At 38.6% G+C, this 14,227-nt stretch overlaps 1 protein-coding gene across 1 annotated transcript in view; it reads left to right on the top strand.

Annotated features, from left to right (window-relative positions):
• The window catches only part of LOC124851944 (chitinase-3-like protein 2), a 15,050-nt gene extending 11,545 nt beyond the window's left edge, over nt 1-3,505 (top strand). The window contains exon 11 of the mRNA XM_047340145.1: nt 3,345-3,505. Coding sequence (XP_047196101.1) covers nt 3,345-3,505 — 161 coding nt within the window. The remainder of the gene's footprint in view (nt 1-3,344) is intronic.
• Nucleotides 3,506-14,227: the final 10,722 nt, after the last annotated feature.

Here is a 14,227-nt window from a genome sequence, read left to right as displayed (position 1 = left end):
TGTTAACATGGAGGAATAACAACAAGATGATGAGTGAGTGTTTCTAACCCAGTTGGGTGTGTGTGTGCCATTGTGTGTTTGTATATAATAGTTTCTGCACATGCCTTGTGTGATGATACTTCTTATATGTAGAAATTATTATTTTCTTTTGTTATCCAAATTAATTAAAGTTAATGAATTGTCCCTGTTCTTACCGGTTTAGTTTTTACACTGTGTAATTAGACATGCCTTTTATGATGATGATGCTGCTGTTGCTCATCTCCGCCTCTTGCCTTGTTCTGTTTATATATTGTGGGTGTCTGTGTTTAACAATTGTTGTACTGCGTGTAAACTTCTGTGTTGTTGATTTCAGGTTAACAACTGGGGTGAAAACTCAGTATGATCTTTTCATTATGATATTTTAGCCGCCCTGAGGACATAAGATGGATTTTGTTGATTCTCAAACCATTTAAACAGACTGACCATGTCTCTGGTGTCCAGTTTGTCATTTTATGTCACACATCTCTCCTCTCATAATTGTCCATTGTCTTTAGTGTCAAAATGAACTAAAAGAAAAAAACTGTTCAAAAATGATCAACATGCTGGTGAATTATTTTGTACACGTTTTTAAATGTACTAAATGTTCCCAATCACCTGACGTCAGGTAATTAAGCAAATCTTTTGCTCATTTCCATCAGGGTAATTACTTTGGACATTTGCAACACTGCATTAACTATCCACACCCAATGTAACTACCACACCCTGGGAGCTGTCTACCCAATTTAACAGCCAGAAACTCATCAGTCCTCCATCAGTCACAGTGGAGACAGTAGATGCTTCTTTCACCATTACCTTTGTAAGTATCCTTTTGCTGATTTCCTTCGTACCCACATTACTACAAATGTAACCGTTGCTGTACTATACGGCTCTCTAACCGACTCATATTTGATTGTTATTGATTATGATTATTATTGAGCTTTATTATATTATAGTATATATTGCATTCTGTTTAGCTCAGATCAAACCTGGTAGTGTAGATAAGATTCTTTTGGATTAAACAAAATAAAATAAAAAAGATCTGATACTTAGGCAAGAGCTTTCGTGGGTGGATCCTGAGTGAGCGATGTGTCCTTTCCACTCCCTGTGCTTTCAATATCTGAGCTGTATCGCTACATTTTCTCTAAATTCTGACCACCTTTTTATTTAACTTCAATTTGTTAAAGGTTTGATTGTGTGTTGTTATAATACAATATGTTTTATTCTTTAAAAAATTCCAGATGCTGATTTGTGCTCTGATTTGTTGAATCCAATTACCCGAAGAAAAGGTAAATGAAAAGAAATCTTATAATTTTCGGTTATGACTTTGTAAAGGTACAAACAGAAGCTTGTGTTCTGCTGACAGTTTTCTCACTCTACTTTCAAGCTGGCATGGGTTCAGGGGTTTATTAAACAATGCTGAGTAAGATCAATGTTCGAGATTAACTTTCGTGCTGTGCAGCATTTTTGCACAACACAAATTAATTGCCCAAGCTTGTGGTATGAAGACAGCTGCATGACTAGCTGGTTATTGTTGAGTTAACTCAACAATAACATCCAAACTTCAACAAGCTACACTCACCACCCGTGTTATCGTCAGGTCACTAAATCTCAAGTCTGTGTCCTGTGGTGTTTAAGTCCCACTCCGAGTCACCAAAGAAGAGTCCAAGTCAAGTCAGAGTCGAGTCCCCTTTACCTGGGTCAACTTTAACCCAAGGACCCACGACCTCATCTTGTACCTGTGGATTGGTTTCAGATTTCCACAGGTCCACGTTTAGTCGCGTTCTATTACTCTATATGTTGTATATTAAAAGGCTTTATACATATATATATATATTACATTTCATTTAGCTGACGCTTTTATCCAAAGCAACTTACAATAAGTATATATATAGTCAAGAATTTGTGAAGTAATGATGTCCTGAGCAAAGAATGAGGTCACACTCCCTCTGTGTGTGTTAATTTCTGTTTCTTACTTATTCATGTAATGGCGTGTGTGTGCATGTTAGTGAAAAGATTTTATCAGCTGTGGTGTAAACATGACACTCTGATGGAAATCCTAATATTCAAACCTTTTCAGCTGTGTGGCATCTGTCATCGTGCACCAACACTATAAACACACCCGGACATCATGGTGCTGTTGAACCAGATATGGTTGCACCTTATCTTTGTGTGGGGCAGAGCACACCCATGCTAACTAGCTGGTAGCAGCCATGCAGGTAATAGTGAGTGCAGTCCTGGCATGACTTTTAAAAAACATATTTACCAGCAAAAGAGTCACACTGAGGCTTCGACACTGACATGACCACCGACTGGATCCATTTTACCCGTCTACACGGAAGATTGGCTGAATCTTTTTGTTTTTGTTGACTCTTCAGTACATTAGGTACATTTACTCCATTGTGTTGGTGGTTTTGTGTTCATGGGCCAATTTCACTGGGCTGGCAACATCTTGTTGAGCTCTTGAAGATGGGAGGAGTTGTGGCAAATGGAGCTTTTGGTCTGAGATTGTGGTGCAAGAGTGACACCTAGTGGCAGTGGATACTGAACTCATAACCTTTAAGGCAATTTGACCTATTCTGAGATGAATTCAAAAGCTTTTAGGGGCCCACCATCACAACTCATCCTGTTGTATATCTAAAAATGACACAATACTAAGCAAATCAGCATGAATAGCATTATTAGACTAAAAGCTAAAACAAGTTATTGGTTTATAATGCAGTTCCAAAACATGAAAATATAAAAATATATAATTAGTATAGTGAACTAGTACTGAACTAGAATTAAGTGAAAATGCTGAAATGAAATGAAATACATTTTGAGTGCTCCAGAGTGAATTTGTATAGAATACCATGTTTTATTTCATAATACTGTTTATAAAAATATATACTTCTTTCTTTCTTTCTATATATAGTGACAACATGTGCAACATAATTCTGACAGCAGGTAAGGCTCACTAACAAGTAAAACACTTTATTAAATATTTCACTCAACCAGATGTAAAAATATTTGTTTTATACTTTTAAGTTACAAAAGAAAAAAGAAAAGAAAAATAAATTTCCAAAGTAACTGGTCACAAGGTTCAAATTGCATGGATTTAGATGAACTGACCAGTTAACTTTATAGTTAACCTCATAATGATCCACTCTTTATCTTTGAAGGTCTGCCTGGTCATCGCCAGCTTGGGTAGAGCTTGCCCAGTAATCATAACAGTTCTTCCAGCAAATAAATAAGGTTCCTAACTCAACAAGGTGATGAGAGTTTGATAAAACTGCTGTCTTTGAAAACCAATTCATTCTAATTCAAACTTTTTGTGATTCATGTCTCAGGCTCTTCCGAAAGGCTGGGTGTGTTGCACAACGGCTTGGCGAAGATAGACCAGGCAGCCGAAGTTCACGGAATTGAGATATCGATCCCGAGCAAATGTACCCATCTGATCTACGCCTTCTCTGACATCAATGAATTCAATATGAGCTTGGTCCCCCACTAAACAGAAATATTTCGCTATCAGGTGTTTAATGGGCTCAAAACCAGGTTAGAACTTCAGCTTGTTCACATTTTTTAAATCTTGTCAAACTTTTTATTTTTCCAATAATTACTTAAATGTTATGCTCCCACAGAAATCCTTCACTCAAAACCCTGTTGGCTGTTGGTGGCCCAACCTTTAACAAAGAAAAGTAAGTTATACTTCTATACATACATACGTACAAACATACATACATAAAGTATGTTGGTACTTGTAATGCTTTGTCCATTCATGTTGGTTTTTTGTTTGTGATTTGCACATCCAGCATAATACATGGTTTAAATGAAGCAGCACATATGGTTTGTGCCAAGCCACTGCGGCGAGTGCAAACTGGGAGCAATGATCATTTAATAAGCTTTTATGTTTTATATGATTCTTACTTATTATTGTCCTGATTTTTAATATTTTATTGTATCCTACTAAAGATGTTATGTCCATATTATAATTAAGTGGATATTAAGGCACTGTGTTAAATGTTTATCAGATTCACTACGTGGCGTCAACCAAACAAAAGAGAACAACATTCATCAGTCTGCTGTCGCTTTTCACTGAGAATATTTCAGTTTTGATGGGTTAAACCTGGACTGGATGTACCCTGTGGAACAGGAAACGGCCAAACAACAAGCAGAAATTTACACTGTTGTGCAGGTCAGACCCTTTCCTCTTAAACTCAAAGAAATATGCCACTTAGGATCTGTTTTATAGGATGTTAGACTTGACTGAACTATGTTTTGTTGTTGTTGAGTAGGAGCTCAATGCTGCCTTTGAGACTGAAGGAAAAAACATAAACGTGACCGATTAATCCTCACAGCAAGTGTCTCTGCTGAGAGAGGTCATTGATGCCAGTTATGAGTCAAAAAGATTACCAAGTAAACTAATCTTTTATTTCATAAATATTTATTACACCCATGATCACATGTCAAAGCACTTTGGTCAACATGACTTCCTCTCTATTCTAACAGGGACCTGGACTTCCTCAATGTGCTGGCCAGTACTTGAAGCTTTCATGGCCCCTGGGAAAATGTCACAGGACATCACAGTCCCTTATGCGTGGGATCAGATACTGGAGACAAAATCTACTATAATACTGTAAATACCATGATTCATACATAGATTGTCTGAATCTATCTATGAACAGATGCACTCTCATCTTTATTGTTTCCCCCACACTTTAGGACTCTGCACTTTGTGCTTGCTTGTGCCATGCAGTATTGGGTGGACAACGGAGCACCTGCACAATTGCTAAATTTGGGACTAGCTGCGCTGTAGGCGACTTTTTCCCTCTCCTCTGCATCAGTGATGTTGGAGCTCCAGCCAACGGCACTGGTGAAGAAGAAACCTTACACTGGTGAAGAAGGATTCTGGGCCTATTATGAGGTATTATTATATTACTATGAGCTGTGAATGTAAGTAATTTATATTATTGGTGTTTATTGTACAATAAAGGTGGGATCAGGCCAAGCGTGAACCAACCTTTACACACAGTGGGATTACAGCTACACAAGTTGAAAGTGTTTCAAATAATCCTTGTGATGAACCAAGAATCAGAATTGAGGACAAACCCAATTTCCGCTGTCTGTGGGCACGTAACGTAGGATACAACCCGTTACTGTAAAATACAAATAACGAAGTTCTGGAAATATTCATCTCATTTAATTCCAGCTATGGGTTGCACTTTAGTATGAACCAAGATAAGAGTACTAGCATTAGCTGCCTTACTCAGTTAGTTCTGTCCGTTGCCCAGTGATTCCAAAAGCAGGCCAATAACGTGAGGTTCAATTTCGCCTCATGTTTTGTCTGAACGCACCATAAAGGTCTGAATATTTCTTTGCATCTATATGTGAAATGTGATGCTTCTTTTCAGACTTGCCTTTATACTTAAGGGAGATAGTCCAAAAGGATTCCTGATCCAGCAAGTTCATATGCCATCACAGAAAACCAGTGGGTTGGATTTGATGACACACTCAGCGTGGTCTGAAGGTAACCATCTGTTAAATTTAGTTATAACGATGCAAACGACTCAGAACTCTGTTTAGACGTATACTGTGTTTTGTTAACATGCAGAAGTATTTTCCTCCTCATCCTCTCAGGTCAGTTACTTAAAAGCAAAAAACTTTGGAGGAGCCTTTGTTTGGTCCCTGGACCTGGATGACTTCAGCGGAAATTTCTGTAACCAGAGCAAAAGTCCCTTCATCAGCCACCTGAATTCTCTCCTGGTTCAAAGTAAGACATTTTAAAAAGTGTGAGGTAGTGATTTATATTTTTATATTTACTTAACAAGTTTTATCAGCTTTTATTAACTTGATGTTTTCTTGTAGTAAACTTGTTTGGTGTTTCTGTTTGGAAATCTAAGTAGTTACGCTTAGTAATAAAAATGTATGAAGTGATGATCAAGAAAATTTAAGAGCCATTACCCCAATGTTCCTGTTTTTTTAGGTTCTTCAACCTCCACTACCACAGCCTCAAGTACAATGACAACAACTCCTGTTACCACAGCTCCATCTACAATGACAACAACTCCTGTTACCACAGCTCCACCTACAATGACAACAACTCCTGTTACCACAGCTCCACCTACAATGACAACAACTCCTGTTACCACAGCTCCACCTACAATGACAACAACGCCTGTTACCACAGCTCCATCTACAATGACAACAACTCCTGCTACCACAGCCTCAAGTACAATGACAACAACTCCTGCTACCACAGCTCCACCTACAATGACAACAACTCCTGTTACCACAGCTCCACCTACAGTGACAACAACTCCTGCTACTACAGCTCCACCTACAATAACAACAACTCCGACTACCACAGCCTCAAGTACAATGACAACAACTCCTGCTATACAGCTCCACCTCTACAATGACAACAACTCCTGTTACCACAGCTCACCTACAGTGACAACAGCTCCATGCTACTGCAAAACCACCTACAGTGACAGCAACTCCTGCCTGCAGCTCCACCTACAATGACAACAAGCCTGTTACCACAGCTCCACCTACAATGACAACAACTCCTGCTACCACAGCCTCAATTACAATGACAACAACTCCTGCTACCACAGCTCCACCTACAATGACAACAACTCCTGTTACCACAGCTCCACCTACAGTGACAACAACTCCTGCTACCACAGCTCCACCTACAATGACAACAACTCCTACTACCACAGCCTCAAGTACAATGACAACAACTCCTGCTACCACAGCTCCACCTACAATGACAACAACTCCTGTTACCACAGCTCCACCTACAGTGACAACAACTCCTGCTACCACAGCTCCACCTACAATGACAACAACTCCTGCTACCACAGCTCCACCTACAATGACAACAACGCCTGTTACCACAGCTCCACCTACAGTGACAACAACTCCTGCTACTACAGCTCCACCTACAATAACAACAACTCCGACTACCACGACCTCAACTCCAACAACTACTTCAGCTACTACAACAACAACTCCAACTACCACAACTCCAACTACTACAACCACAGCTCCCGCCACCACAACTCCCACAACCACTACCACCACAACTACTCCATCTGCGATACAGCTCCAGCAACTGCTCAGCTACTACAACAACAACTCAGCTACCACGCTCAACTACTACAGCCACAGCTCCGCCACCACAGCTCCCACGCCACTACCACCACAACTACTCCAGCTACAACTACCACAACTCCAACTACTACAACCACAACTCCCACTACCACAACAACTCCCTACTACCACAACTCCCACAACCACTACCCCCACAACTACTCCAACTACCACTACCACAACTCCAACTACCACAACAACTACTCCGACTACCACGACCGCAACTCCCACTACCCCCACAACTACTCCATCTACCACGACCACAACTCCAACAACTACGACAACAACAACTCCAGCTACCACAACTCCAACCACAGCTCCCGCCACCACAACTCCCACAACCACTCCCACCACAACTACTCCAACTACCACTACCACAACTCCTACTACTATAGATAGTGGTAAAGCTGCCTGTAAGGAAAGATAGAACTGGTCCCCAATCCCTTAGACAAAGGTTCTTTTTACAACTGTGGCCCTGTTAAAGCGCACCTCCAAAAGTGTCCAAAGGGATTGGAATTCAAGAACAGTCTCCAGAGATGCGACTATCCTTCTCCTTCTCCCACTCCCACTCCTTAAAGAGTTGCAAGTTATATTTAAATATTTATTCTTATTAACTGAAGTAGTCACTATCACAAATTAGTATAAGTACAATTTCTTATGATCATTCAGGGGAATTCATTTAGTTGTTTGTTTTCAGCCTCACTAATCTAAACATAATTTGAAAACACAATTATAGATTATAGATGAAACTACGAACATTTACAGATTTATTTCCATAATCTCCCCATCACCAATCAAATGTCCTCTAATCCATGTATGTTTAATAAAAAACATTATTTATATTTATTTATTAACATGTCATACAAACTCTTTAACCACAATGTCCATTACAACTGTTGTCCTGATTCTGTCCTTAAATCGTACCTGTATGTATGTTTTTGGTCTCCTTTCCTTAATCATTGATCTAACTTCATTTGCTTCATTATATGGTTGATGCATACACACTGTATGTTGTGTAGGTGTATCTAACCCTATTGCATGGATATGTTCTTGTTGGTCTTTATTTAGCACTCAACTGACCAGATTTGTCTTACATGGTGACACAATGGTTGTGTTTAAAATAATTCTATATTGTGAGCTTAAATTTGATAAATTTGAATCAATATTACTAAATAAATAATTCAATCATGGGTCAACTGAAAGTTTCTCACATTTTGTTTAGTTTTGTTTGAAGTTTGATTATTGGTTGGTTGTTATTTGTCTGTCAGATGCTTATGAGATAAAAGGGACCGTGGGAAAGAAGACCCTTCACTCAATTCCATTAAACTATTCCCATATCACAATCTCTCTCTCTCTAATCTCTTCTTTTGCTGGTCTTATAACAGATATATCACATAATGATTGTGTCACTGGCGTGAAAAACACAATGTGAAGTGTATCCTTTTATTTATTCAAGTAAAGTCTTGTTTTGTGGCGGATATATAGAAGAAACCTGAACCTAAACCTAAATTCTTCATTGTAGGCTGATGGAGCCCTGACGGAGAGGCCAAGTATATTTGGGTGTCATCGGCATCTGATCTGTGAGATCTAACGCTTTACTACAGTGATTGTGTTTGTAAACTAGAATATTACTTACTTTCTTAGACATAGTACATGCATAGTACTAAGTCGGTTAGAGGCAGCAGCGCAAACTGTCTGAAACTCAAGATCCTGGGATCTGGTCGGTGAGATGTGATGCATTGCTACAAGGATTGTGTTTGTAAGCTAGGATATTACCTGGTCGAGTACGAGAAATAAGTGTAGATTTGATCAATGTGGATTCGAGACAAGCTGACTGTGAATGTGAGACCACGTTTTGACATTGTTTTGAAAGAAAAAATAATAATTAGCATCCTTCAAGACAAGATTGGAAGGACATAAGTCGGTACAGGCTGTACCGTGCTGTTCTTAGATAAACATCAATAACAACAACAATAATAAAAAGCATTGGACAGGCAATGCTGTCCCTGCGCCTGCTTTGTGTATCCCAATAAGCAATGCTAGCTTTTCAAAGTTGGAATAATGCCATTTCATAATGATGTCATGACATCGTTTATAACACTAGTGCAGTGACCGTTGAGTTACTGACATTGACAGTACTCCTACCACTGGTTTACACAAAACATGAGCATGTTTTCTACACACGGCTGAATGTAGGATGTACTGTAAAGGATGATATGGGTAGGATGTATGTACTTGTGTATGTGGCCAGAGACGATCACATTATTCATGTTGTATACTGTGTACTGTTCCAGGTCTGCCACTCTGCTCTCTAGTAGGCTACTCGCTTGTCTTTGTCTGCGTTCTGGATCCGTGGAGCCTTCACCTCCTCGACCAGGTCAATGATGCCCTCATGCTGCTTCCTCGGCGGACTGGTTCTTCTTGGGACCCATGTAGTCCAATGCTGCTAGGTCCTCTGCTAGTTGAGTTGATGGGTATTTTCATGCATTACATGTCACTGTTATAAGGGTTCAGAGTTGTGGTTGCAGACCTGGAAGTCCCTCTGTAGGCCAGCATTAGCGACTTGAATATAATTGTATCATAACTACTGTATAACTTGTACATACAAATCCATTAAAGAGAATTAGAAAAACTGAATGTTTTCTATATTATTTCCACAGTAAGTTTATCAAGCTACTTGGATTTTCAGGTGCATTAACCGGGAGTTACAAGCTTAGATTGCACCTCATGTTCTTCAGGTTAAGCAAAATCTTAATTTTAAAGGAAATTAAAAAAGAAAAATGTTGATTTTTCGAGAAATAATTAATGGATCTTGCTGAAAAAATAACACATGTTCAGTAGACAGATATTTATGAGTGTGCGCAATTTGATGCAGATCCAAGTAATAATCCGGATCCAGTGAATTTCAATGTGGTTTCATAACGGGACTGTTGGTGAAGGTATGAGCCAGAACCACTCTCTGTATTAGAAGAGGAACTACTCTGCAATGTAAAAGGCATTAAGGTTGGAAAGAGCCTGCACTCAATAATGTTCTTTGTCGAATCCCTTGTTTAGCCTACCTTGGGCACATTGGAAGAATTTTAACAAGAATGTCAGAGACTAAAATGCTCAATAAAGCTTCTTTGTTCGAAATAGGCACAAAGTGAAATAACACCCTGATCAACATGACAACTAAAAAATACTGCTTCCAAATGTTTCAATCAACATATTTGTACATTTCAATAAACAACATATATTCATTCCATTTATAGAGAACATATTTAATTTCCAATTAAATTCAGTGGCCCAAAAGTGACATGTTTGATCCATGCTGTTTTCACTGTTGCAAATTAGCTATATATTGAATATAATATTTGGAGACAATCTTACCAAGACTCAGTCTCGCGTCTGGTTGAACAAAGGTTCCAGATTTCATATGTAGCATATTTTGAAGTCTAATACTTTAAACCGATTGGACCCTGATCACACTGATTCATCTTCTGCTACCTGGTCCTGTTTATATATTCATCATTCACCTTAGCTGTACATAATACCTCAATGCACTCCGATCACTTTAATCAGTCAGTATTTATCTACGTTCCTAGTTTTTACAGTCGTTATCCTTTTGACCGTCCTTTCAGTCATGTTCACTACTCTTACTTCTTGTTTTTACTCATCTTGACATGCTCCATTTGTCCTAGAATTGCCCTTCGGGGACAAAAGGTTGTTTTGAATTGAATTGAATTGAACATGGCCGGATACATAGACTTTCAGAGACAGGTTGGTGCCAGGAGGCCACGACACCATGACAAGATAATCTGCATCCATAGATCATTGTGATATAACTTGTGTCTCAAACAACTCTTCACTTCACCACTGGTCTTTTTAACTATTCTCTGGCATCTTTCACATCTATTTGTTACAGCGTGTTGTCTTATGCAAAGCACTTCAGTGGTGTTGGAAATGTCCTATATAAATAAACTTGCTTTGTGTAGAAAACACAAACTAAAAAATTATGCAGTAATCACATCTTTAGTTCATTACACAGTGTTTTAGTTCAGTCTATACACAAAACCAGTGCTGTATATATTATGTTTGTATACATATATTTATGTTTGTTAATCCTCAGTTCTGCACAATTTGTTAACATGGAGGAATAACAACAAGATGATAGGTAGGTGTTTCTAACCCAGTTGGGTGTGTGTGCCATTGTGTGTTTATATAATAGTTTCTGCACATGCCTTGTGTGATGATACTTCTTATATGTAAATTATTATTTCTTTTGTTATCCAAATTAATTAGATTGTGTTTCTTACGGTTTAGTTTTACACTGTTAATGATGGAGCATGCCTTTATGATGATGATGCTGCTGTTGCTCATCTCCCTTATCTCGCCTTGTTCTGTTCATATATTGTGGGTCTGTGTTTAACAATTGTTGTACGTGTACGTGTCAAACTTCTGTGTTGATTTCCAGGAGGTTAACAACTGGGGTGAAAACTCAGTATGATCTTTCATTATGATATTTTAGCCGCCTGAGGAGGGACATAAGATGGATTTGTTGATTCTCAAACCATTTAAACAGACTGACCATGTCTCTGGTGTCAGTTTGTCATTTATCTCCACACATCCCTCCTCTCATAATTATCCATTATATCTTTAGTGTCAAATGAACTAAAGAAAAAAACTGTTCAAAAATGATCAACATGCTGATGAATTATTTTTTACACGTTTTCTGTATAAATGTTTCCCCGTCACCTGACGTCAGGTAATTAAACCGTCTTTTGTCCACATTTCCATCAGGGTATAATTACTTTGGACATTGCAACACTGCATTAACTATCCACACCCAATGTAACTACCACACCCTGGGAGCTGTCTACCCAATTTAACAGCCAGAAACTCATCAGTCCTCCATCAGTCACAGTGGAGACAGTAGATGCTTCTTTCACCATTACCTTTGTAAGTATCCCTTTTGCTTTGATTTCATTGTACCACATTACTACAAATGTAACCGTTGCTGTACTATACCGGCTGTCTAACCGACTCACGCGCTGAGATTGTGTGATTATGATTATTATTATCGAGCTTTATTATATTATAGTATATATTGCATTCTGTTTAGCTCAGATCAAACCTGGTAGTGTAGATAAGATTCTTTTGGATTAAACAAAATAAAATAAAAAAGATCTGATACTTAGGCAAGAGCTTTCGTGGGTGGATCCTGAGTGAGTGCTGTGTCCTTTCCACTCCCTGTGCTTTCAATATCTGAGCTGTATCGCTACATTTTCTCTAAATTCTGACCACCTTTTTATTTAACTTCAATTTGTTAAAGGTTTGATTGTGTGTTGTTATAATACAATATGTTTTATTCTTTAAAAAATTCCAGATGCTGATTTGTGCTCTGATTTGTTGAATCCAATTACCCAAAGAAAAGGTAAATGAAAAGAAATCTTATAATTTTCGGTTATGACTTTGTAAAGGTACAAACAGAAGCTTGTGTTCTGTCAGTTTTCTCACTCTACTTTCAAGCTGGCATGGGTCAGGGTTTATTAAACAATGCTGGTAGATCAATGTTCGAGATTAACTTTCGTGCTGTGCAGCATTTTGCACAACACAAATTAATTGCCCAAGCTTGTGGTATGAAGACAGCTGCATGACTAGCTGGTTATTGTTGATTAACTCAGAATTCCAAACTTCAGCTCAAGCTACCTCACCACCCGTGTTATCGTCAGGTCACTAAATCTCAAGTCTGTGTCCTGTGGTGTTTAAGTCCCACTCAGAGTCACCAAAGAAGAGTCCAAGTCAAGTCAGAGTCGAGTCCCCTTTACCTGGGTCAACTTTAACCCAAGGACCCACGACCTCATCTTGTACCTGTGGATTGGTTTCAGATTTCCACAGGTCCACGTTTAGTCGCGTTCTATTACTCTATATGTTGTATATTAAAAGGCTTTATACATATATATATATATTACATTTCATTTAGCTGACGCTTTTATCCAAAGCAACTTACAATAAGTATATATATAGTCAAGAATTTGTGAAGTCATGATGTCCTGAGCAAAGAATGAGGTCACACTCCCTCTGTGTGTGTTAATTTCTGTTTCTTACTTATTCATGTAATGGCGTGTGTGTGCATGTTAGTGAAAAGATTTTATCAGCTGTGGTGTAAACATGACACTCTGATGGAAATCCTAATATTCAAACCTTTTCAGCTGTGTGGCATCTGTCATCGTGCACCAACACTATAAACACACCCGGACATCATGGTGCTGTTGAACCAGATATGGTTGCACCTTATCTTTGTGTGGGGCAGAGCACACCCATGCTAACTAGCTGGTAGCAGCCATGCAGGTAATAGTGAGTGCAGTCCTGGCATGACTTTTAAAAAACATATTTACCAGCAAAGTCACTGAGGCTCCGACACTGACATGACCACCCGACTGGATCCATTTTACCCGTCTACACGGAAGATTGCTGGCTGAATCTTTTTGTTTTGTTGACTCTTCAGTACATTGGGTACATTTACTCCATTGTGTTGGTGGTTTGTAGTTCATGGGCCAATTTCGGGCTGGCAACATCTTGTTGAGCGCTTGAAGATGGGGAGGAGTTGTGGCAACTGGAGCTTTTGGTCTGAGATTGTGGTGCAAGAGTGACACCTAGTGGCAGTGGATACTGAACTCATAACCTTTAAGACGGGTGACCTATTTCTGAGATGAATTCAAAGCTTTTTCGGGGGCCCACCATCACAACTCATCCTGTGTGTATATCTAAAAATGACACAATACTAAGCAAATCAGCATAAATAGCATTATTAGACTAAAAAGCTAAAACAAGTTATTGGTTATAATGCAGTTCAAAACATGAAAATATAAAAATATATAATTAGTATAATTGAACTAGTACTGAACTAGAATTAAGTGAAAATGCTGAAATGAAATGAAATACATTTTGAGTGCTCAGAGTGAAGATTTGTATGAATACCATGTTTTTATTTCATAATACTGTTTATAAAAATATATACTTTCTTTCTTTTCTTTCTATATAGTGACAACATGTGCAACATAATTCTGACAGCAGGTAAGGCTCACTAACCAAG

The sequence above is a fragment of the Hippoglossus stenolepis genome, chromosome 6 (assembly GCF_022539355.2).
Source record: "Hippoglossus stenolepis isolate QCI-W04-F060 chromosome 6, HSTE1.2, whole genome shotgun sequence".
Lineage (NCBI taxonomy): Eukaryota > Metazoa > Chordata > Actinopteri > Pleuronectiformes > Pleuronectidae > Hippoglossus > Hippoglossus stenolepis.
The sequence above is the reverse complement of the archived record's forward strand: the minus strand, read 5'-3'. Positions and strand labels throughout refer to the sequence as shown.